Raw genomic sequence first — 22,386 nt, forward strand, 5'->3', positions numbered from 1 at the left:
ACAAAATATGTGAAATGATGTGAGATTATTGAAATCTTGACACAAAAGTGAGTTAACAGTTATGTAACGTCTTGCAAATGCAGAAATATAAATTATTTGATTCCTGGAATAGAACAAATATAACCCCATTACCTTGTAACTGTAGGCACTCCACATGTTTACCAGCAAAGCGACGGTAATTAAAAACTACAGCTGTGTTAGGATGAAATCTGATTTCAGACTGGTTTAAAAATAGCAGCGAGCAGACTCCTCCTGCCATTTAAGTACATTTTAGCTGTCGGAAGGATTTCTGATGTGTCGCCTCTATTTAAGTTATTACTGCTGATATATTTAATCCCGCAGCAAGACAAAATTATATCATCGCGCAGGCTTCCATATGTATCATATAGATGTGACTGGTTCCACGGGGGGAAAAGTTTCACATAGTGAGATTTGTACATGTATCAAGCTAAGGTTTACTTAATTACAACCTCCAGGCAATGCAGGAACCCTTTTTTAAATTCTGTGAATGTTAATATGCTAAATAATGCAGATCTCCGACTCTTCAAGCATGAGACACACATCTGGCGGCTTACCATTTAAATTACAGCGGGAAAAAAAGAAAAAAGAGTGAGACAGATAGATCGAGAGAGAAAATAAAAAAGAGGGTTAGGATGAAAAAATACTTCAAAAGTCATTTTCCGGAGAGAAGAAGAATGGGGAAATGTGTTACAACCAAAGTTAATTTCTTCTGAGATTTTTCATCATTTCTAATTGCGTACATTAGAGCGTTGCGGAAAGGGAGGTTCAGCTCTGAGATTTTTTTTACTACGAAAAATCTGCCTATGGATAGTATACAAAAAAACATATAGTAGAATAACAGTAAGCAAGTGTGTTCAGATATGCAATACCTATTGTATTTGATTTCCTCATACTGCACACCGTTATTCTTCAGAGTTTTAGTCATTTTAAACCTTGAATTGTTGTTTTGATTAATGTTTTGTAAGTAAATCATCTTTTTGATTTGATTTGTAATGTTTTTTCATAGTTAAAGTCGTTTTTTGTCAGTTTTCATTACTTTCAAAAAAAATATTTCCTCAGTACTTTTAACAAGTCTATACTCGCAATCATTTGGATTTTGCAATATAAATACCACTCCGCCACCCTTGATCCTAACTATGATTGCCAGATGTGGTTTGCGAAAGAAAACAAACAAGAACATTTTGTACTTTTTTCACACTCATTGCACATTACTTTGTCTTTCTTTGGGGGGGGGTGCAGGGAAGAATTCCTCCTCGGGAGCCATTTCTGGAAACACGGGAGAGAAGAGTGATCCGAGCAGGGAGAAAGCAGAGGGCGGGATCCACTACAAGGTAACACTGTGATTTAGGGGGAAACTGTTCCCACCCTTGAAATGAGCACCCTCTGCTTTCTCCACCCCGCCCCTCAGTGCGCCCCCTACACACACCTCCCTAGCTTATTATCTGAGATTTGTCAAAATATATTTCACACTAACAGGTATTTTTCTGCCTTCAAAGCCAGTTTTGATCTGCTTGACAAGCCAAAGCAGCTCCAATTCTGTGAAATCAGCAACGTCAGCCAGGCCTCCCTTTTTCCTCCGAGCCGCTGTGAACACGCCTCTTCCTGTGCTACAGAGGACTTAAGCTAAATTAATCAAAGCCTGCATGTTACCTGCCATACTTTGAAGTGGTAATTGCAAAATGACTCTGTGCTGATCTGGCATTGCTGCTATTGTTCCTCCTCTGCGGCCTTTTGTTGGTGCGATGTTATTGTTGAGGTAGTGAGAGGCCTGTGAACAACATCAAGCCTCCGTCTGTCACACACAGATCCTCCCCCCCGCCTCCTTCTTCTTCTATCCCTCCAAGTCTTTATTCCTACTAACCTCCTACTGTACATGAGGCTCCTCAGTCCACCATTAATCAGTGATGACCGGTTTAATAAATGAGTTTGTTGATCTGAGGTTTTATTTATCCTTAGCCTCTGTAGACCACGTTTTTCTCCTTCTCCTCATGGCCCCCTATCTTTAAAACCTTGCTAACTCTGTCAAATGTCGTGCTGTTGAACCCAGTTGTCTAATGATTAAGTGAAGTGATCTCCAACCTGCCCCAGCCTGGGAGCGCTCGGGATCAGATTTCAACCCTTCAACCTGCAGTGCAAGCCTAATTAAAATGAATTTTCTCCAGGCGACCACTTTGCCCACAGGGCAGGAATCCAGCTATATACGGAATCCGCTCTTAAGGTATTGCATTAAATTTATTGTGGGGAGACACAGGAGAACATTGTGGTTTATATATCTCCTGCATTTTTTCCCTCCCTGCCTTCTTTTCCCGCTCCTTTCCACCCTTTTATTGTGATCATCACTCTGGAATCCAAGCTTGCTTTGGCAAAGATTGCCCTATGAAAACGGATGGAGCTTTTATGGGGCCCTGCCCATTTACTACTTCCTGGGCCCAGTTTATCTCACAGGGAGAGACAGAGATGGAGGAGAGAAAAAAAAAGGAGTGAGACAGGGGCGGAAGAAAGGGAGAGGTTGCTTATTCCAACTGTGGATCTCATTAACATACATCAGTGAGTATTTCACAACTTCAAGCAGAAAGGCACTAAGCCCACCCAAGGGCAACACAGGCAGGCTGACAGGGCCAGGGAAGGCAAGCCGTTAACATGTTGGCGGCTTAACAAATAATATCTGCTCCCAAGTACCTCGGTGAAATATTTAAAACCCCACTTCCTAACTCCATTTGACTGTGTTTATGACGATGACAGTAAACGACTTGTGTGGAAAAAACAGTGCCAGCTGCTCCAATATCACATATTTAACGTCACTGTACGCACGTTTCCAAATGAACTCAACTTGAATGATGGCGTGCCGTATGCGATTTCGCCGTTATTCTTGTTCTCGTGTCAATTGAGGCACGGTTGAGATATAGGAGAGGCTCCGGAGTGCCACGCACACTGTCACTGTCACCGTGTGCATCCCCCAAGATAAATTCAGAGGCCTGTTTCCTGCTTTGATTACAAATGACATCCGCATGTGTTCTACCCGATTTCTGCTCCTCACAGAAGAAGCCAATCAAGAAGACAAATAGCTGCGGCCCCAGCATGAGCAGCGCACCGCCTCGGCAGGCAGACAAACAGAAGATGCAGCCTTCAGTGGAGAACCTCTCCACGGAGGAGATGGAGGAGTATACATTCTCCCTACAGTAAGTCTCACCACTCATTATCCTGCCTGAGTCTGGCAAAATTCAAACGTGGGGAAGGGAAAAAAAGGGAATTGTGGGTGACGACAGATAGTGATGTGCACGGCATCAAGCAGCTGACAACCAAATGTGCCTCCAACACCTCCTGTACAGATATAGAGTCACATGGCGAGGGAAATCCAAACTAAATGAGTGGTAGCGTTAATCTTGTATTCATTTGTCACTAGCAAGAAGTTAAAGGCGGATATATTTCCGGAGCCTCATGACCTGCCCTTAAACTAGAGAAAGTCACAAAGTTTGTTAGAAAGAAAAGACAGGACAAAACATGTCTGCATTAGATTTACTTTGAAATCAAATGCAGAAATGTTTAATTTCAACATGCAATTTCCCTCAGTGATTTACATTGTTGCGACAAAAGGAATCCATCTTTTTTTTAAACTAATTTGCTTTGTAACAATATTGCATAGCCAGACCAAACAATTGCTCAACCTACACCCATTATGTCACGATGTGGTTTATTTGTTTCCTGCTCCTCTGCACAACAAAACGCAACAAAGGAGGGTTAGGAAAAATGTGTTTTGCTCTCTTCTTCGTCTTGGCTTACAGCATTTGATTTTAATGAGAAAACAGGGATATATGAAATATAAACAAAGCAGGATGCACGGCATTTTTAAAACACCTTGGCCAAACGTGTTAAACGCAACAAGGCAGCGGCGCCGTTAGAGCATCAGAATAGGCTAAAAGCAAAATTGCTTATTTCAACAAAAAGATTCACAGGTATTTGTTTTTATTTCAACTAAATTAAGGGGAGGGGATTGCCACACACACTACTACAGTGTGTGTGTGTGTGTGTGTGGTGTGTGTGTGTGTGGTGTGTGTGTGTGTGTGTGTGTGTGGTGTGTGTGTGTGTGTGTGTGTGTGTGGTGTGTGTGTGTGTGTGTGGTGTGTGTGGTGTGTGTGTGTGTGTGTGTGTGTGTGTGTGTGTGTGTGTGTGTGTGTGTGTGTGTGTGTGTGTGTGTGTGTGTGTGTGTGTGTGTGCGTGCGTGTGCGTGCGTGTGTGTGAGGGAGACAGAACAAGAGCTCTCCCTGGAGATTTAGAAGTACCCATGTTTCCTCATTTCTGCGAGTTGGTAAGTTATAGCTGCTGGTCACATATTAAACAAGATCAGAGACTACTCCCTGACATCTTCTGAACATACTGGGGGAATTCAAATGATTACCAGCGTATCCTGCCAACAAATGACGACACAGGGACTATCTGGAGGGAGAGTGAACACAAAACGAAACACAGAAACCCGGGCAGGCTGCGCACAAAGGGACACAATTAAATGGTTTTCACGATTATTCATAGCGCCGCTTTTCACCTCTGAGCGGTCGCCCGGGCTCCGTGAGATGAGACATTTCTATCAGTTATAGGTACGGAGTGTATTGAGTTGCAGCCCTGGCGGTTCCCTGATGCCCTGTGAAGGTGCTGCTGCTATTGATTTAATCTCGACACTCACACAGTATCTCTGAGCTAAAGGCGCCTTTTTCTTTTTGCCCTCGCCTAATCAGAACATTAGGAAGATACCGGCTTTCACAGGGAAGTTAAAGACACTGCAGTCATGCATACAAGTCGTTCCCTCACCCGTCTCTCCCACTGTGCTGTTTGACTTACTCTGGGATTCTCTACATCACCTGAGGACTGACAGACGAAAGGGATTGTTTACGGATTTTTTTGTTTTATGTGCCGTAATGATGTCATCTCCATCTCTTCTGGCATTTTGTTTCTATCTTTGTATGCATTTGTGCATGTGTGTGGGAGTGTGTGTGTGTCTCCACTGTGTACAGTATGCGTGCGCACACATGCATTCTCATGTGGGATGAGGATTCATGCTGCAGTGATTGAGGGATATTACTGCCATCTATTGAGCCACAAGAGATCGAGCTCATTGAGATTTTTATAGGGCGTCCCGACACCAATGTGCAAATCAGATGCTCATGCATTATTTAGCAAACACTTGGAAACAGTAAGATTCAGTTAGGGTAGTCTGGGAAGGCTTTTACACAGAGCATTCATTTGCACACTGTCACAGTCAGCAACACTTTATTCTCTAAGTAGAATAAATGTAATAAAATGTCTCACAGAGCCTCAGTTTGTTCAGTACCAATAGTTATAACACTAGTAAATAACGTGTGCGTATCTGCCTAATTCTAACCCTAACTGTCTGTTAACTTATACAACATGTTTTGGTTCAAGACAAATTCATTTGGCATAATTTACACTTTATTGTTTTTCTGATTGCAGTTTCAAATGTACTAAAAATACATAATGTTGTGGTTTCTGCATTATACTGTATATGATTTGATACATATTGATTTTTAAATGTAATGTGTGTGTGAGGGTCAACTTCTCTGTGCATCTTTCGAGTTACACATTTAATTATCTTCTTTTGTATTATTCTATTGAAGTACCTGGCTGACTCAAAAGCGCACCTATCCACCTTTGAAAAGGGTTGCATGGAATCACAATAACGGTGAACCATAAATTAAAATTCCAAAGACAAAATAATAATGCTATTTTTAATGAGAGTATTGACAGTTGCAAGTCAATTCTTGGCAGGGGAAAATAAGCCTGGGATGATTCTTCTTCTCTTTACAAGTTTCTTTGCTGCTGCTATCTGTTTGAACATGCATGAAAGGCTCCTGCCGACCTTCCAGCTTATTTGATTTCGACAAGTGTAAACTTTTTTCTCACAGAATAGCACTGAGCAAAATCAAAGCACCTGATTCAATGCAGCTGCTGTAATTTGATAGGGCTAATTTAATGTGTACGGATGGTGAGGCAACATCTTCTAGAAAAGGTAAACATATAAAGTGAATTCATTTTACAACTAAGAAAGTACTTTAGCAGTACTTTTCACAGTGTATTCAGAAAAGCTAACTGTTGCTAGCTTGGGTAAAGGCTTGTCAAACATTTGACTTATATTCAGGGTTAATTACATCCAAAATCAGTATTATTAGTTGTTTTTCTTAGTATTTGGTCCTATCTGTTGTTACGCATCCATGTTTATTGTAAATTAGCTTTGGGTCTTAGCAATGTCACCCAACCATTTTTGTTCTGTTCTGGTTTTGAGGAGAGAAACCTGTTTTAATCAAAGTCATTCTCACGTAGCAATTAGATCTAATTAGTCCAATTATCAAGATTCTAATTACATTGAAATATACCCCCTAAATCTCATATCAATTATAGTATGTGTCCTGATCAGGAGACATGGAGAGACAAAGTAAAGGCATATCTGGGTGGGAGGTAGAATGAAAAAAGGCATCCACATCCTCCGGAGGCCAAACGACTGCAGAACTGACTCCATCTGTCCCCAAAGCTTTGTTTTCCAAAATGCCATTTGGGGATAAATGTCACTTAACCTTTATTCTTTTTTTTTCTATTCAGAAGTATTTTGTTACTACTGATGATCTTATGAGTCTAAGTTACATCCTACACTTGTGTTTCAATTAGAAGGATGAGGAGTCAAAATAAATACAGGTGGCTTCAAAGCTATTTATCAAACACTATTAAGTATGGATTAAAGCTGTCGAATCAAAGTGGAGGAAATAATTATCACCTGTATTAAAAATCCAGCGTGACCTTTGCTAGCACATTCACAGAAACACGCACAGACCTGCACAGTATGTCCCTATAGCAGTGCAGTGCTGTAGGTGCACCGGCAAAACACACACACACGTGCACAGCCTGTTCTTGTTGTGGAGTCAGAGGGAACACACTGACCTAATTTCCCCCAGTTAGCTCGCCTCGTTGGGGACCAACAATCCTCTCCGCCCGTTTCCCCCAACCGAGCCTATCAGAGCACTCACTCGCTCTGTGTCTGTCTCCGTCTTCCTGTGCCCTCCATCTGTTTGCATACAAGTTATATCGTTCGCTGCAGGATCACGTGCCGAAAACATTGATAACATGCACCCTGCAGTGTCATTCCTCCTCTAAAGAAGAGACTCATTGAGGGGAAAGAGGGATCGGTCTGCAGAAACAGACAGGGAGAAAAACACCTGGAATAACAGCGAGTCCCAGGCTGTCAATCCCCGGCACACTGCGGCTCCGAATCACAACTCTGTGCAAGGGTCAATCAATTCTGATGTAACGCTGGTAGGAGAGGTGGGTGGAGATGGCAGTGCTGTTCACCCCTGGGTCTGGAATGTGTCTGCATGAGTGCGAGCGTGCATGTGAAAGAGAGGGCCCCTGGCTACCCAGCCCGAGTGCACATGTTAGGGTTTCTGCGGCCAGACGCGCCCTGGGTCACTCCGGAGCTCACAGACATACACAATCAACTTCCTTTATGGAAATCACAGCTGTCAGATCCCTGACAGGCTAACGTTGCGATTTGATTGGTTAATCTGCAGTGATGTAGCTGTCAGTCAGAGCCGAGTGCGGTCCCATTGGTGTTCCGGGTCAAACGAAATGTATTTCCCACAGACACGTAAGAGAGAGGAGTGGAGAGGGGGGGTTCAGATAGAGAAAAAATGACTACATGAGGGAGCATTTGAGTGATTGCGTGTGATTTGTCCATGATGGTGGGTGGGAGTGATAGCCAAAGAGACCCAGGCCAGAGGTGACACCTCCCTCACGCTCTTCTTTTTTCATCTGTAATCACTCGTTCCCCAAGACACTGACATAAACACCCCAAAAAAGATCTGAAAAGTCAACAAACAACTCGCGGAGAATTTAATAAATGGATTTGTACACGCAGATACATGCTAGCTAATGCACTGTAGCACAAACATGCACTAATGCACTGTACCCTGTGCAAATAAATATGAACTTTTTAGGAAAACACAGCTGACTGGCAGCTCTAATAATACCACTGACAAGTCGTAGATGCCAATGTAATCAGAATTTGATTCTAAAATGAGTGTGTGTGAGAGTGTGTGTGTGTGTGAGCATGAAGCAAACAGGACCTGTTTTAGCCATTCCCAGTTTAGAATTGAAGCATGCTCGATTGATAATTGCACAACAGTTTACAGTTGCTGTTTTGTCTTGTTTGTATGCTTATACAATATAAGAGTGACACTTGATAAACCTGGAGCCCATTCAACCCTGTTCATATGCCTTATCTGCTCTATGATCATGGGTGAGATTTCTGGTCTATCACAACTTAATTGCTACCTAAATACACACATAACATATAGTTAGTCTCTCTTGCTCCTAATTATATCCGCTCACTCACTCCCGCCTTATCTCTGCGTGTAATTCCCTTCATCTTTCCTCTCCTCATTCTCTCTCTGTCTCTATCTCTCTGGTGACAATGTCCTGCAGTTACGAGGCAAGGTCAGAGAAGTGAAATCCATTTAAATACTGATGCAACTCTCTGGAGGCCCATACTCAGCCTCTGCAGCACTCTTCCCTGTACGCCTCACCCAAATTGATGAATAGATAGATCTCCTTTTTCATTATTTGTCCTGCATTAATCGTTTAATGTATTACACATCTACTGGCATCACTGCCTCCCAAAAAGAGGGGAAAACAACCTGTTCTTCATTGTTGGTAGCTGTGTGAGTGCATGGGAAGGCCCAGTGTGTGTTTGTTGATCCCAGGTGCATCTGCATTTGAAATGTTTCCACCCTAGTTTATGGCGCACCAAGGGACCTGCCATTTCCATGTTTTAATCCCCTCTCGTGCTAAGTCGGGCGCTCCATAAAAACGCCACATGTTGCATGGCAGTGAACGGGCTACCTCATGTATACATCTAAACCGATCCAAGGTGTGTGGGGAGGCCAAAACACATTTTTATAGGAGGGATTTGTTTGGCAAGTGCAGGAGTCATGGAGCTGGATCATCCAATTTCTGTTCTTGACGGGTATTATTGCTGGTAGCTAAAGTTTAGAGGTTTGCCATTAAACAGGGAATATTAGTGCATTGGACTGGAGACAACTTGTTAGGCTATAGTGTGACCATCCCATTCTGCGTAAAAAGGCAACCCAGGGTTTTTTTATTGGCTTTTCTGTCAGAAAACATGGGATTCAAAAAGCCATTCAGGTTTGTTATGTCACCTGCAGCTCATTAGAAAGTACCACCCCTATCTGAGTATCAAGGTGCGCCATATTCGTATTGCCAACCAATCTAAACAATAGTCTAGTGCCAACCTGAACATTAGCACAATACATCAGTTTGTAATGGATTTGTAATCAATTGCATACATTTCTCTATTTGAAACTAATGAGTAGTAATTGTCAGAACTCCAAGTGGAAGTTTACATAAAATACCCAACATCCTTCCCTTAATTCCCACCATGACACTGTTTATTCCCAGTCAACACTGTTTCACATTAAATATGATACAATCATCAGTGCAACATTTTTACAAGCTTGCCATTCAGTGCCAGCATTGCATCTAATCCATTGCTTGCTGATCAACAGCACACATGGCCTTTTCCATTGCCCCCCCCCCTGCATTGTAAAAACGAGCAGCCAACTATTAGTCAAACATGGATTCCTAATTAAGTGGAACATTAATGTGTTCCTGCTTCTGATTGTGCTCCCCTCCACTCAGCTGCAAATCATTCTGATAATTTGGAGGTGCATCGTTCTGTTTTAATTACATGATGATGGACTCCAGTACTGCAGCGAAGTCACTATTACATAATTCTCTTTAACTACTCCCCAAATACCTGCCACTATGCTCCTATTTTGTCAATGAAACTCATTTATGTGTGTTCTCCCTTTGCCAGGGTCTCTGTAAAAAGACCCAAATGGTAATTGTTCTTGGAACAAATACAATTACAAGACAGAGAAGGAGCTCCAGAAAGTTTAATCGGAAGCTTTTTTTTGTAAACATTCTTTCCAGTATAAATAAAACTTCTCACAAGATGATATAAAAATGACTCAATTATCCAAAAGCCTTGCGGGCATATACTGCTGCTCTGTTCAACTTGTTTTTATGCACACACGCAATCGAGGTGATTTGGAAAATGATACCAGCTTGGTAACCAATGATTATCATTTAATGCATCTTGTGGGAGCAGTTTTATTTGTGATGTTTCATAGCTTCCTGTATTATATGTTCCCCACCTGTGCAAAGCTCTGCCATGCCAATTGTTACGCAAACTTGTTTGCTTCTGCATAAATGCAATGAATAGGCAGTTAGGCCTCTAGGACTGCAGCATCTGTACATGATGTAACTTGGATTGGCATACATAGAGTAACTTTATTGGGTATGTTTATGGAACATAGTTAATAAAGTGCTTCCCTAGCTAACTTACTTTCTGTGGGTTGACCTATAGGTTATTGGTGCAAATATGAAATGATATCCGTGTTTTCTGGCTAGCTGATATGGCATTTAGCTCGTCGATGGCATGTTTTCTTTTTATATTAAGAGGCCCTATTATGCTTTTTGGGTTTTCTCTTTCCTGTAGTGTGTGTTATAGGTTATTGTGCATGTAAATGTTCTGCAAATGCTAACATCTCTCGAGAGGGAGTTTCTGTCACCCTGAAATGCCTCGATTGTAGTCCTTTGTACTTCCATAGTGACATCAATAGGTAACACTTGCACTTCTATTGGCTAGCGCTAAGTAGTGTAAACATGTCACAGTAGAGGCGCTAAATACTAATATGAACCTGCAAATGAGCAGAATAGGGCCCCCTTTAAGGCCTTTAAAACAAACAGCTTGCTAAATACTGAATATTATTATCAGATATGGTCTGCTAAGATGATATTTATTTTTAAACGACATTCAAAGACTAAAAGTGAATACACCATCTAAAATAATGTTAAAATACAATACAGTATATAGCTCAAATGTAGCATATGTGCGCCTCAGGAGTTAGCCAGTTCAGAACAGATGACTGATACTGTCACTATCCAAAACAAAAGCATTATCAGCATTCTTCAAAAATGAAATGTAAACAAAGAAGAGGTATCTTCAGTCCTATCTCTTGACACCTAAGCTAATCTCACTTCCATAATCACCACAACACTCGTGCATCTGGGCCACTAAGAAAACAATCACGTTATCCGTCAATCTTTTAAGTCTATTTCCACACTGTATCTTTTCCCCAACAGCAAGACATCCTCCGACTATGTGGGGAAAGACGTGTGCATTTATAAACAATGCCGGTGGCCCAAATAAGAAAGTGACAGAAAATAATTTAATCCTCAAAATAAAAGGGATAAGTCCAATATTTTAAGTGGCCTCAGACTGGAGGGTTTAAGCCATCAGGGCCCTGCAGAGGGATTGTTACCTTCAGTCTCCTCGGCCCCGGAGCCACCTCGCCATAAATCTGCTATTTAAAAACACCCCACTGTACTCCTCTCCTCCCCCCCGCCCCCTCCATCTCTCATTACCCATGCCGTGTTTGAGGTTTAATACTTGTCTGTACTTGATATTCACTCTGTGCTATTTTTAAGAGCACAGGTCCCGTTACGTCATGCCGCACAACATTAAGGGACACAGCCTGGGAAAACCAGTCCAGGACATGCTTCTTGCTCCAATGGTTGGCACATATACGCTAGTTAAATCTGATTTACAGGCTTTGACACTGTAGAAAGGTTTATGGAGAGGGATGAGTCCTCTCGCGACGGGCTTTGATGACGTGGGAATTAACAACAAACATATCAACACTGAGATAATGAGGGAACAGCTCCTGGCCCAGATTTCACACAATCATACAATACAAAAATATAGTATTATGTGCCAAAGCATGCCTGTTGAAATGGTTCGTTTCATCTGTGGGCCGTTACGCCACATACTATCAGTCGTTCAGGGGACAAGCTGTGAAATATCCTGCAAGATAAAAAGCCCACACCTCCACCCCCTGCCTTCCCCTCTTTTTCCTACATTGTACTTTTGTAATTGGAGGTGCCATAATGAAATCAATTCAGTGGTGATAACAGATTTCACATCATGTTACCAGTTTCCTTTGGAAGAGGCCGCCACATGAAGACGGCTAAAAATATTCCTCTTTCATGCATCATCAATATCTTCATTATATGAAAGATGTGCGTCAGGTTGTGTTTGCCGTTTCCGTTTAATGCCACTTGACAGGCTAACATCTTGCCTGTGTCTGTGACTCGCTGCTTTTTTGTCTACTCTGTAATTCCACTTTTTGCGAACATGCGGAAAGCAGTTTCATACCACACAGTGAAGCAAGTGGTGAAAAAGCTTGGATTAAAATCACAGAGAGAAGCAGAGACATGCAATTTCTTGTACATTATGATCTTTTGGTTTGCATTACAGTTCAAAATCAGGTATCAACTCACATTTGACACTGGAATAGCACGTTTTCAGTGTCAGAAGTGGGGCAAGGAAGGCTAACGCAGTACAAAAAAACAGATTCACAAATAAACAAATTGTGAGTTTTAATAAAACCTGGGTATGAATGCTAATGAAACTAAGCGAGCAGCACCATAGCAGGGGAATATTGACAAGGGACTCACAAAGAACACTGGCATAAACACACAGAAACTAATCACAAGGGCTGAAGGTGATTCCACACAGGTGGATAGAATCAGAGCAGGGCAAACAATCACAAAAGGGCGGGAAAACACAAAGACAGGAAGTGATATTAAGACGAGACAAAAGGAGAGTTTCTTTACAAAATATAACAGGAAATAAGACATGAGACGAGTGTTCTAGATCTAAAATCCTATGTATTTAATTTGCAAGATCTGCTGTATATCTAAAGTATCATTTATGGCTTCTTGTATTCACTAAGTAAATATCTAGAGTGGTTACGTAATGAAGAGTTATCTTCATTGTCAGTGCTATTCATTAATATGGAGGCAGTGGCATCCCATAATAAAGAGCAGTCTGTTCCTGTACCACATACTGTTCTCATGCAACATTAATAGTGCGGTAAAAACAGTAAACAATGCCTTCAGAGGATTTAATTTACATGTACTGTAATGAAACAGCATCAGATGCAATGTACACCCCCCCTGCATACATTATCTTCTATAGCATCTTACTGACCTCACGCAAGCTATATAGAGTATTTATATGCATTGTTCATTTAGAATTGTACTATAATGTAAAATGTCAACCATTGAACTGACTGGTATCTGACTTTTATGCCAGATGTTTATCCTCTCTGCTCGATTTTATTTCAGCTGAGCTATGAATATTTATCACCCCAAACTGTTGACTGAGCGTTTTCTGAATGAGTTCTCCCGAGAGTACCGTACACTACACCCGCGTGCATGCTCTCAGTAACTTGATAAACACTTCAGAGTGTGCGTGTACCCACCACAAAGGAACAGGAAAGATGATCCCTTTTGTTTTAAACGCAGCTGTTCATAATCCAGCAGCAATGCAAGAGGAGAAAACACAAAGCTGCATTTTGATGCAAGTCTAGCCTAATTATTTGGTAAGGAGAGAAGGGGAGGGGGGGGCAATACAATTGATTCTCCTTTTTTCTTGTTTTTTCGTCTTAAGGCAGTGTATCAATTTCCCTAGATACACACTACAAAGTGAATTCCAACTGTGCTCTGGGACACAGTGGTGAGGCGCAGGGATGTCCACAGGCTACGGCCTAAAGTCACACCATGTGATGCTAACTGAGCGCTAATGTACACACCTACGTTAGCCTGCGCCTAATTACTGCCAGCAGACGATTGGGGTCATCCGTGTCTGCTTGTGTTGACATGTTCGAACTATAGTCAATTGATTTGTATGCACATCCTTACAATGAACACTAATTTACTACACACACACACACTGCTATGTATGACATTTTTAAGGCGGGCCTGTTAGAAGCCCATTGTAGCTTTCTTTTCCACTCATCTCCACTGTTCCATCTGTGCCCTGTATATGAAAGGGAATAGCTGAGCAGGCCTGACAAAGGGCGGCACAGAGGAGGCAGAGGTGCTGAGGGAAGCTGCGCATTGCTGGAAGGGATTCCGATCTGTTTGTGTGTGCATGTGTGGATGTGTGTCAATTTGAATACTACATTTCCCTACCTATTATTCATTGTATGCATCTGATGAGGGTAAAGACAATGCATTTGAATACTACTCTCTGTGTAATGCATGGGAAAGGAAGTGATTGCACTGGGAATTAAAACGTAGATACATGAACATCAAGTGTTGTAGCCCACCTTATTTTAAATAGCATGTACCCTGTTTCAAATATAATCTTTACTGACACTGCCACATGTGTACGGGAACTGTTACGTAGATACCATGTTGTCAAAGTATTTGAATACATATTATTATGAGAAATGTCAGTTCTCCTCTGTCTAAAAACAGATCAGCGCTGCCTGGAGCCGCCTCCCGCCCCTCACGCCTGTCCGAGCGAGCCCGCCTGGCCCTGCGCATGCTGCCGTCCGAGCTGGGCCTGCCGTTGCCGGGGCAACAACAGCCGCATAGTAGCTGGCGTGGCTCCGTTCGGCAGCTCGGCCTCATTATGCTGCTGCTGGCTTTGATGTGGTTTGTGAGGCTCTACCTGCATTACTGCAGCCAGTGGCTCTACCTCCAGGCCATAGCAGTTCCTGTCAACAAGTGAGTTTGCTTCCTTTGATATCACCCTGCACACACACACACTCTCTCAAACACACACACACACACACAGACACAAATGGGCGTAGTGGAGCCTATGGATAGAGATACATAGAGCACAACTACATACTTTTTAAGCACAAACATCACTGCTGACATCAATCTTTTACACAGGGGGCAGATACATGCATAGAGGCGCATATGCAAATTCCAGATACACACACAAGTTCGTGCAAGCTCGTCGCACACACATGCAAAATATGGTGGTAAAATGAGATGTGGCAAGGTTAAGGAGCAAATGAGAGAAAGAGGATGTGCATTGTGTGTGTGTGTGTTGGCAAACAAGCACACACACATACACACACACAATGGATCCGCCCCAAATCATCTGTTTGGAATCCCCCCATTAACATTTTAACAAGACTCTCTCAATATTAACAAACCATTGCTGGGGGAGTTTGCTGATTTCACCGCACAGCTTCAAGTCCCAAAAGGCTACATTATTTGGAAGGAATTTATTTTTATTATTTGTTACACGGCATTGATAATGAACAGCAATAAGACACCACAGAACTGTTAAATCACATCTCAATAGCATGTGGTGCTGATTTAATTCATCACAATAAAACAAGCTGGCTGCAAACATGCATACAGGCAGCTTTTTATTGCAATAACATGGCGGTCCAAACATCACGCATTAAATCATGGAAAGTGATGGCTGACAGAAGAAAAAATGCGGCGGAATGTTACAAAAAAAATGGACTGAGGGGGTGTACTGTATGGGAGGTGAAAAACAAAATTGCGAAAACAGAGGGGGTCAACGTCGGATGACAACTTCCACATGTCGAAATCTGCTGCTTTCCCTCGGAGCATTTCTCTCCATGCCATGGCCGGAGCTGGTGGTGCCCAGAGAGAGAGGCCAAGTGACAGGCTCAGAGGGGGGGGTGTGTGTGACAGGCCTCCCTCCCTCTCTGTTTCTCCTCCTCTCTCTCTCTCTCTCTCTGCCTCCTGCTTTCCCATAATCCATCCTTGGACATCAGTGGACAGCAAAGTGTGCCCTGGGGCCACAGAGTCTCTGGCCCCAATGTTCCTTCAGTCTCCTTTCTTTTTTGTTGCACTTTCATATATTACTAACACAATAATGCAACCGTCTAAAATTACTACAGTACAAGTCATGTGCTCAAAAGCGGACGTAAAAGTACTCATCATGCACAAATGCCCATGTAAGTGGTATATTTAAATTAATTAATAGACTATTTATGCATCAAGCTGTAAGCAGTGTATTTTTAGCTTTATTTATTGCAAATATGATTTTGTCATGTTGGGTATTTGATTTATATGTTACAATGTAATGTAATATGTGCTCATTTTATTTTATTTTCCTCTTGTAAATAAAAAGTAATTCTAGCTTTTTTCTTTTATTGAATATTTTGCTATATATTTATAATTAAATGAGATCCTACCACTAATCGAGATCCACATGGCCAGGGAATAGCAGGTCACATGCTCAATCCATTACAGAGCCAAGTACCACCTGCAGTTTTGAAATTTCACATTTAAGAGATACAAAATGTGATTTAATATGGAATGATGACCGTCAGTATTTGATATGGGATGATGCTGCCAATGTCAAAATGCTGTTACAAGTTATTGAACTGGAAACTTTCATTGTATTAAATCACGATTCTCTATAAATGAAATATTCCCCTGTCAGTCTTGAAATTAGATTTAGCAATGCAATTTATCCGGAAAAATAGAAACCTGCAGAGTGAAAAAAACTCTGCAGGAGTCTGCACCGGTCATTCAGTGAGGTGTTTTATAGGGTTACATATGTTTGTTAGTAGATCTGCTTCAGATAAAACACCAATGGACCTCCACTGTCAGATTAATGGACAGAATCTGAGAGACGCTTGACTCTTGGAGCAAATCAGATGGAAATTAATGAGCAAAATCTGGACTTCTCCTCCCCACCACTGGCTCTACCTCCTCCAGACTGATGGGAAGATTAAGGAGCTCATGAGGCTTGCGGTAAATGGGGAGTCTGGATAACAGAAGCTCTCAGGTGTTAATATTATTGTAGCGTATGTCCATTTATTTTAACATATTTTAGTTTAATTTGATATAAATACACAGATTATCTTATAAACACATCACATTTGACCAGTAAGGGCAGCATGTACTAGCAAACAGCCGAATACAACCTTAATTGTCATCAAACTAATTGAATATGATTGAATCAACCACTAGCAATAGTTTGTGAATTGCCTCTAGAAAGCATCACAAATCTACCACATGCATATTGACACATGCACACATTTCACACGTCACCCGCCTCCGTTTCCTCTCCCTCCAGATTCCAGTTCCACGCACACACGGTGGACCTGGTGTACCAGAGTTCTCTGCTGCACACCCGGGAGGAGCTGGCGATGGTGGTGGTGGGTCCCCTGACCTTGAACGCAGCAACGTTCCTGCTGGTTCTGATCAGATGTGGCTGTCAACAGATATTTGGCTCACTCCCTTCCTTCACGTCAAAGTTTATCATGGCTCAGGGAGTGTGGACAGTCCTCGACCCCCTGGCCGTCTTTGCGGTGGACGCCGTCCTCGGGGTAAGTCACTTAAAAATAACTTGGACACTTGTGCACTTTAAATAGGAGTTCACTTTATCTTGACAAAGTGACTTTAGATAACAAAAAAAAGAGGGGGAGGGCGTTGGGTGAGAATGAAAATGTGCAAGGTTGGATGGGTGTCTTTTTTTAGCGGTTGATTTCATTCTGACAGTTAAAGAGACGGAGCTGCTGATTGATTTGGACTGTTGACATGAGGGTAATGAAATGGCATTGGAATGGTGTCTTATAATAACTCCTTTTTGGTACTTATTGCTAAGGAATACATTTTGTTGCATTTGGGATTGTATTCTATGTAGAGGGAGAGGAGCACCAGCTGACCAGTGTTCGGTCCTTGAGCCATCATGTGATCTTTCTGATACATGTTAGTCCCGGGCAAGAGCTTTACCGTATTGCAAATGTCCGGTTGTATAACAGTTATCCATATATGTCTGTTTTGTTCCTTCTTTTCGTTCATTCCCTGTCTCCTCAGCGTCTCGCCTACAGCCCAGACACACCGGTGGGAGACGCAGCCAAGCTTTACTGGCACTTCTTCAGGGTTGACCAATCAGGTGCAGCGGGAGTGATCATCACTCTTTTCCTCTATGCAGTCATCTTCCTGCTGTCCGTCACCATCCTCTTCATCAACATGCTCAGGTCAGACGTGCAGGAAGGCGGGGACGGAAAACAAATCCGATAATTTGGTAAAACTTGTGAATAAACGGCATGTTGGATCCATGACCTCCAACATGATTAAAACGTAGAGAAATATGTTTCAATAGCAGAAATCTTCACTACATCAACAATACAATAACAATATGTTTATTTATCTTGATATTATATGGATTTTATGATATCAGACTTGATCCTGTATAGACAGAGCCCAAATGGAAAGTCTTCCAATGACGAGGAAGACCCTTTCTGTGGCCTTCTACTCTCAAACACTCGTTCAGAAACAACTTTGAACCGTCCACCCCGCAGCCTCGTGCCATATCCACCGTCCACCATTTGTTTCCTCTATTCACAGAAAAGCACAACAAAAAAAAAATTGGAAAATGAAAGAAAAAGTTGATCTAATCCATTTAGATTTTTTAGTCGCAAAGAATTACTCATGCAGTTATGCATCAACCTCACACATCTACACACACATAAGCAGAAATACACAACACAGTTACGAAAACACCATACTCTGCAATTGGTCGGGAAATGTTATAGCGTTCTTAATCGAAAAGTGTGATGTGTTTTGATATAGCGTGAACGTATAGCCCCCTTACACTATCTACACGGAATGTTTTCCATGGTTGGTATCACTGCAGGTTTCATACATATTTAAATGGACATCTACATGGTGGGGAACACACACACTGTATCTCACCGTGTCTTCACCTCATGTCTTGCAGTTTGAGGTCGCCCATGCTGAACCATTTACTTGCTAGGTTTGTGATATGTTTTAGCACCTCAGACTCTTTTCTACCAAGCCTTCATGGAGCTTCTGTGACTAGAGTTCTTAGTCAGTGTTGAGTCAAACATTATCTTCTTTCTCCGTTTTCAAAAATGACAGGAGATTGGCACTGCATTGCAATGGGAGGGTGGACTTAAACATGCACCGCAGAACTACTAATTCCAAATTCCCGGCTTAAAAGATGACTATTGCACTTTTTAAATAATAGAAGGACATCATTATTTTCAGCATGGTAGTAAAAAAAGTAGAAGGGCGGGTGATAAATTACTGAATAATGTAACTCAGTATTCTTCCAAGGTGTGTTCTCCCACCCCCATAAAGGACCAAATTCCATTAACGGCTCAAAATGTAAGAAAACCCTTATTGAATTAATCAGTTTGAGATTGGCGGCCGAGGAGAGGGTACCATCTAATTTCAGTAAGCGGGACGCTTATCGGGCTCCGGCTAAATGGACAATATTAAAACAGCAGCGGGGAATAATGACTTCTGCCACTCAACCTCCACGCTGGTTTGTATTGAATGTAGGCCACGAGGCTGAAGCAAGGCTGATAATTTTATGGGTTACAGTTTCCTATTGGCTGCAAGGAAGGGGGCTCTGACACAGAGCGTGACCTATTTCTAAAAAAACGCCTCTGGCTATATGTATAGATAGAATGGACTGTTATCCTTTTTTAATTACATTTTAGGCAGCCTTTATTCACTGGCTGCAAATATACACATCAGTGATGTGCTTTACATCTCTATACTGTTTGAAACTTCATAGATACAAAAAAGTGATGTCACAGTGGTTGTGGTGCAAATACGTGCAAATGATTACAAGGTTCAAAAACTAAAAATATACTTAATTTGCATTTTCTTACACAAGTGATGTCCTTCTCAAGTGTGCATGTACAGTTTACATCTGGACATAGCTTTACCATCACAAAATCACTCATGGATCACCTCTTCTTAAAGATAACAGCTGATATGTATAGTAAATGCATGAGCATTGGCATGGGATTGGGAGGTAGGGCAATTCTTTTAATTGTTTGCCAATAAAATGTAAATATCATAGTCAAAGATAGAAAACACTGCATAAATAATCAAGTTGTAATGCTTTTCTCACACAAAAAAGACCTTCCATTTATATCCACCCTGCTAATGTCGAATATTCTGTTCAAATGTATTCCATAAGTTAACATGTCCTTAAGGTGACCCCTCCACTAAAGGAAAGCCTTATCATCAAGGTCGGACCCCCTATATAAGTTACATATACTGAAATTCAGAGCACTCCCAACACCAAGGAAATCAGCCAGTTTTGAAGTCCAAAGATGCAAAGATGCTGATTTCCTCCAAGAAAGCGAGCGCATAAATGAATGAGAAGCGCAATTCAAGTGTAGGATGAAAATGAATGCATGCTATTCCTGTGTCTGAGGTCAAAATTCTACAAACATCCTTCTCCCAAGAGCGATGGGGAATGATGCTGAGTTCAAAGCTCCACACCAGCTTCTCGTATAAATCCCCGTCTCCTTGATGTTGGTTTTATTTGAGAGTTGATTACCCTCTGACAGGATAGATTCTCTATGGAAGGGCGAAAGGTCTGCTGGTTTTGATGGTCAGCCAAGGCATTTGTTTACAGCCATGGTGATTCTTTTTAGGGGTTGGCTGCGTGCACCCTTGTGTGGTAAAAGAAAAGCAACACTTTGGTGGTGTGCGCTCATCGGGAGGTATGAATCAATACGCCTTCTGCTGCGCCGAACGTTTTCTTGTGACTCAGGTCGGTGTCTCCAGACACATCTGCAACCAGCACGTCCATTGCATCTGCCATCTTTGAAGCTCGGCAATAACACTGAAGACTATCCCAGGATCTGACTCCCACACAGTAACAGATGTACCACCGCGTAGACACACAGCCAGCGCTGCAGCTTGTCTTTACAAAGTGCTTCCTACTCACAGGCCAATTTGTTTGATTCCTTTTGCTCTCTCATTGTGTTTGTATCGATGTATTAGACTTTTGTAGTGTCTAATCAATAGAAGTTCTTCCAGCAAGTTGGGATCACTGTGATTTGACCTGCTCCATACAGTCAGTATAAGCCAGCCAATATGAAAAAAATACATGATGCTAGGAGCTAGCCACAGAGCTAGTTAGCTGTGATTATAACCATTAAAACAAATATGCATGCGTGTCCTTGCTTTAGCATTTGACCCCATGTGACCTTTACAGGGCTGTGATTCAGAATGGCGTCACTGCGTCCCCCCCTCATCACTTATTTCTCCCCTTCTAGATTTCACAACGATGGTCGCATGCTGGATGTCTTTCAGCGCCTCACAGCCAAGGAGGGAACTTACTTCCTGCCTCAAGACCTGGAGCTGTCCAATCAGGAACTGAGCTACATTGTCAAGAAGGCGGAGCAATGGAGAGGCTTCAACGGGGAGAGGCGCAAGGTAAGCAGTCGTCTCCTCAAACGCTTGGTGATTAATTGGGCTAATGGATGTTTTCTTAAGGTCACTATCATTATCTGCTGGATTGGTCTGTAAAGAAAGGAATCAAAATTACAATACCACATCCAATCTGGTCACTTTAACCAAGATATTACGTCCGAGGAGATGTATAGAACAGGCTCATTTTGTATCATTACATTTTCTTTAGTTACATTTCAGAAAGCAGAGAATTCATCTCAGAGGTCTTTAGCTTCATTCTAATTAGTACAAGATAATTACCAAAACAGAAACTCGGCTAGCGGGCTGCCTGATTAGTCTGTGGAAACCAATTTCCGAAGATATTTCATTAAAGTAAGACTGCTCAATCAACACACATACTGGGATACATATGTTACACTGGGCATTCTCCAGACAACTGCTAGGGACATGCAGGATCCCAGTTCCTATAAATGCATATCCCCATGAAATTACTATTGCTCACGAGAGGCTGTCGGATGTTTGACAGCCGGTAGGTCGATGGAGATGACACAGGGAAGGGCAGTGTATTAGCGCCGAGCCTACACCCGATGTAAAATCTTTGCATAGTGATTGAAAATGTGACTTGTTGAGATAAGGGAAAATGGAACGCAGCGATCAAACTGCAGCCACCCTTTAATTTATCCTGCAGAATGTGTTAGTGGCACACATCGCTCGGTGTTCTCCATGTTCATTAACTCCGCTGCTCTTTGCTCACACAAGTTCACACGGCTGTGAAGGGGTGAAATGGAACCAGAAACTTCAGTCAAACCCTGGTGAATGATTGACTGCAGTTCAACAGTTGGTGTCTACAAAAATATAACCGGACACGAGTGACCTCACTTCCTGTTCTCCTAATTCAGAATCACTGAGAAAAATGGGATGAATAAGACAGAACATGTTGACTATTATTTACTTCATTTGTACCTAAAAATACATTTATCTTACTTGAAACTGTCTTAAAAAATCCTATTAAATTCAATAGCGTCCTACATAAATAAAGAGTTAATCTGCTATTCCTTTCCCACCTGTTTTTAAGCCTTAATGAAGTGCAGCCCTGCCTCAGAGAGGTGACTACACCACTGCTAATGGGATGGTGATGGACCTGTTTATTTGGAGAAAATGGAACCTCCCAATGTTTGGAGACTTTGAAAGAAATTACACCCCTAAAGTTTGTGATTAAGAAAATGCTTCATTTAGCCGCTGATG

The 22,386-nt window shown here is 41.9% G+C and overlaps 1 protein-coding gene across 1 annotated transcript in view; it reads left to right on the forward strand.

Moving 5' to 3' along the window:
• Positions 1-22,386, forward strand: part of ofcc1 (orofacial cleft 1 candidate 1) — a 72,378-nt gene that overhangs the window by 30,690 nt on the left and 19,302 nt on the right. The window contains 6 exon segments of the mRNA XM_034212069.1: positions 1,261-1,352; positions 3,061-3,200; positions 14,428-14,679; positions 17,030-17,282; positions 17,773-17,936; positions 21,006-21,165. Coding sequence (XP_034067960.1) covers positions 1,261-1,352; positions 3,061-3,200; positions 14,428-14,679; positions 17,030-17,282; positions 17,773-17,936; positions 21,006-21,165 — 1,061 coding nt within the window.

Source organism: Gymnodraco acuticeps, unplaced genomic scaffold (genome assembly GCF_902827175.1).
Source record: "Gymnodraco acuticeps unplaced genomic scaffold, fGymAcu1.1, whole genome shotgun sequence".
In the NCBI taxonomy this organism is placed as follows: domain Eukaryota; kingdom Metazoa; phylum Chordata; class Actinopteri; order Perciformes; family Bathydraconidae; genus Gymnodraco; species Gymnodraco acuticeps.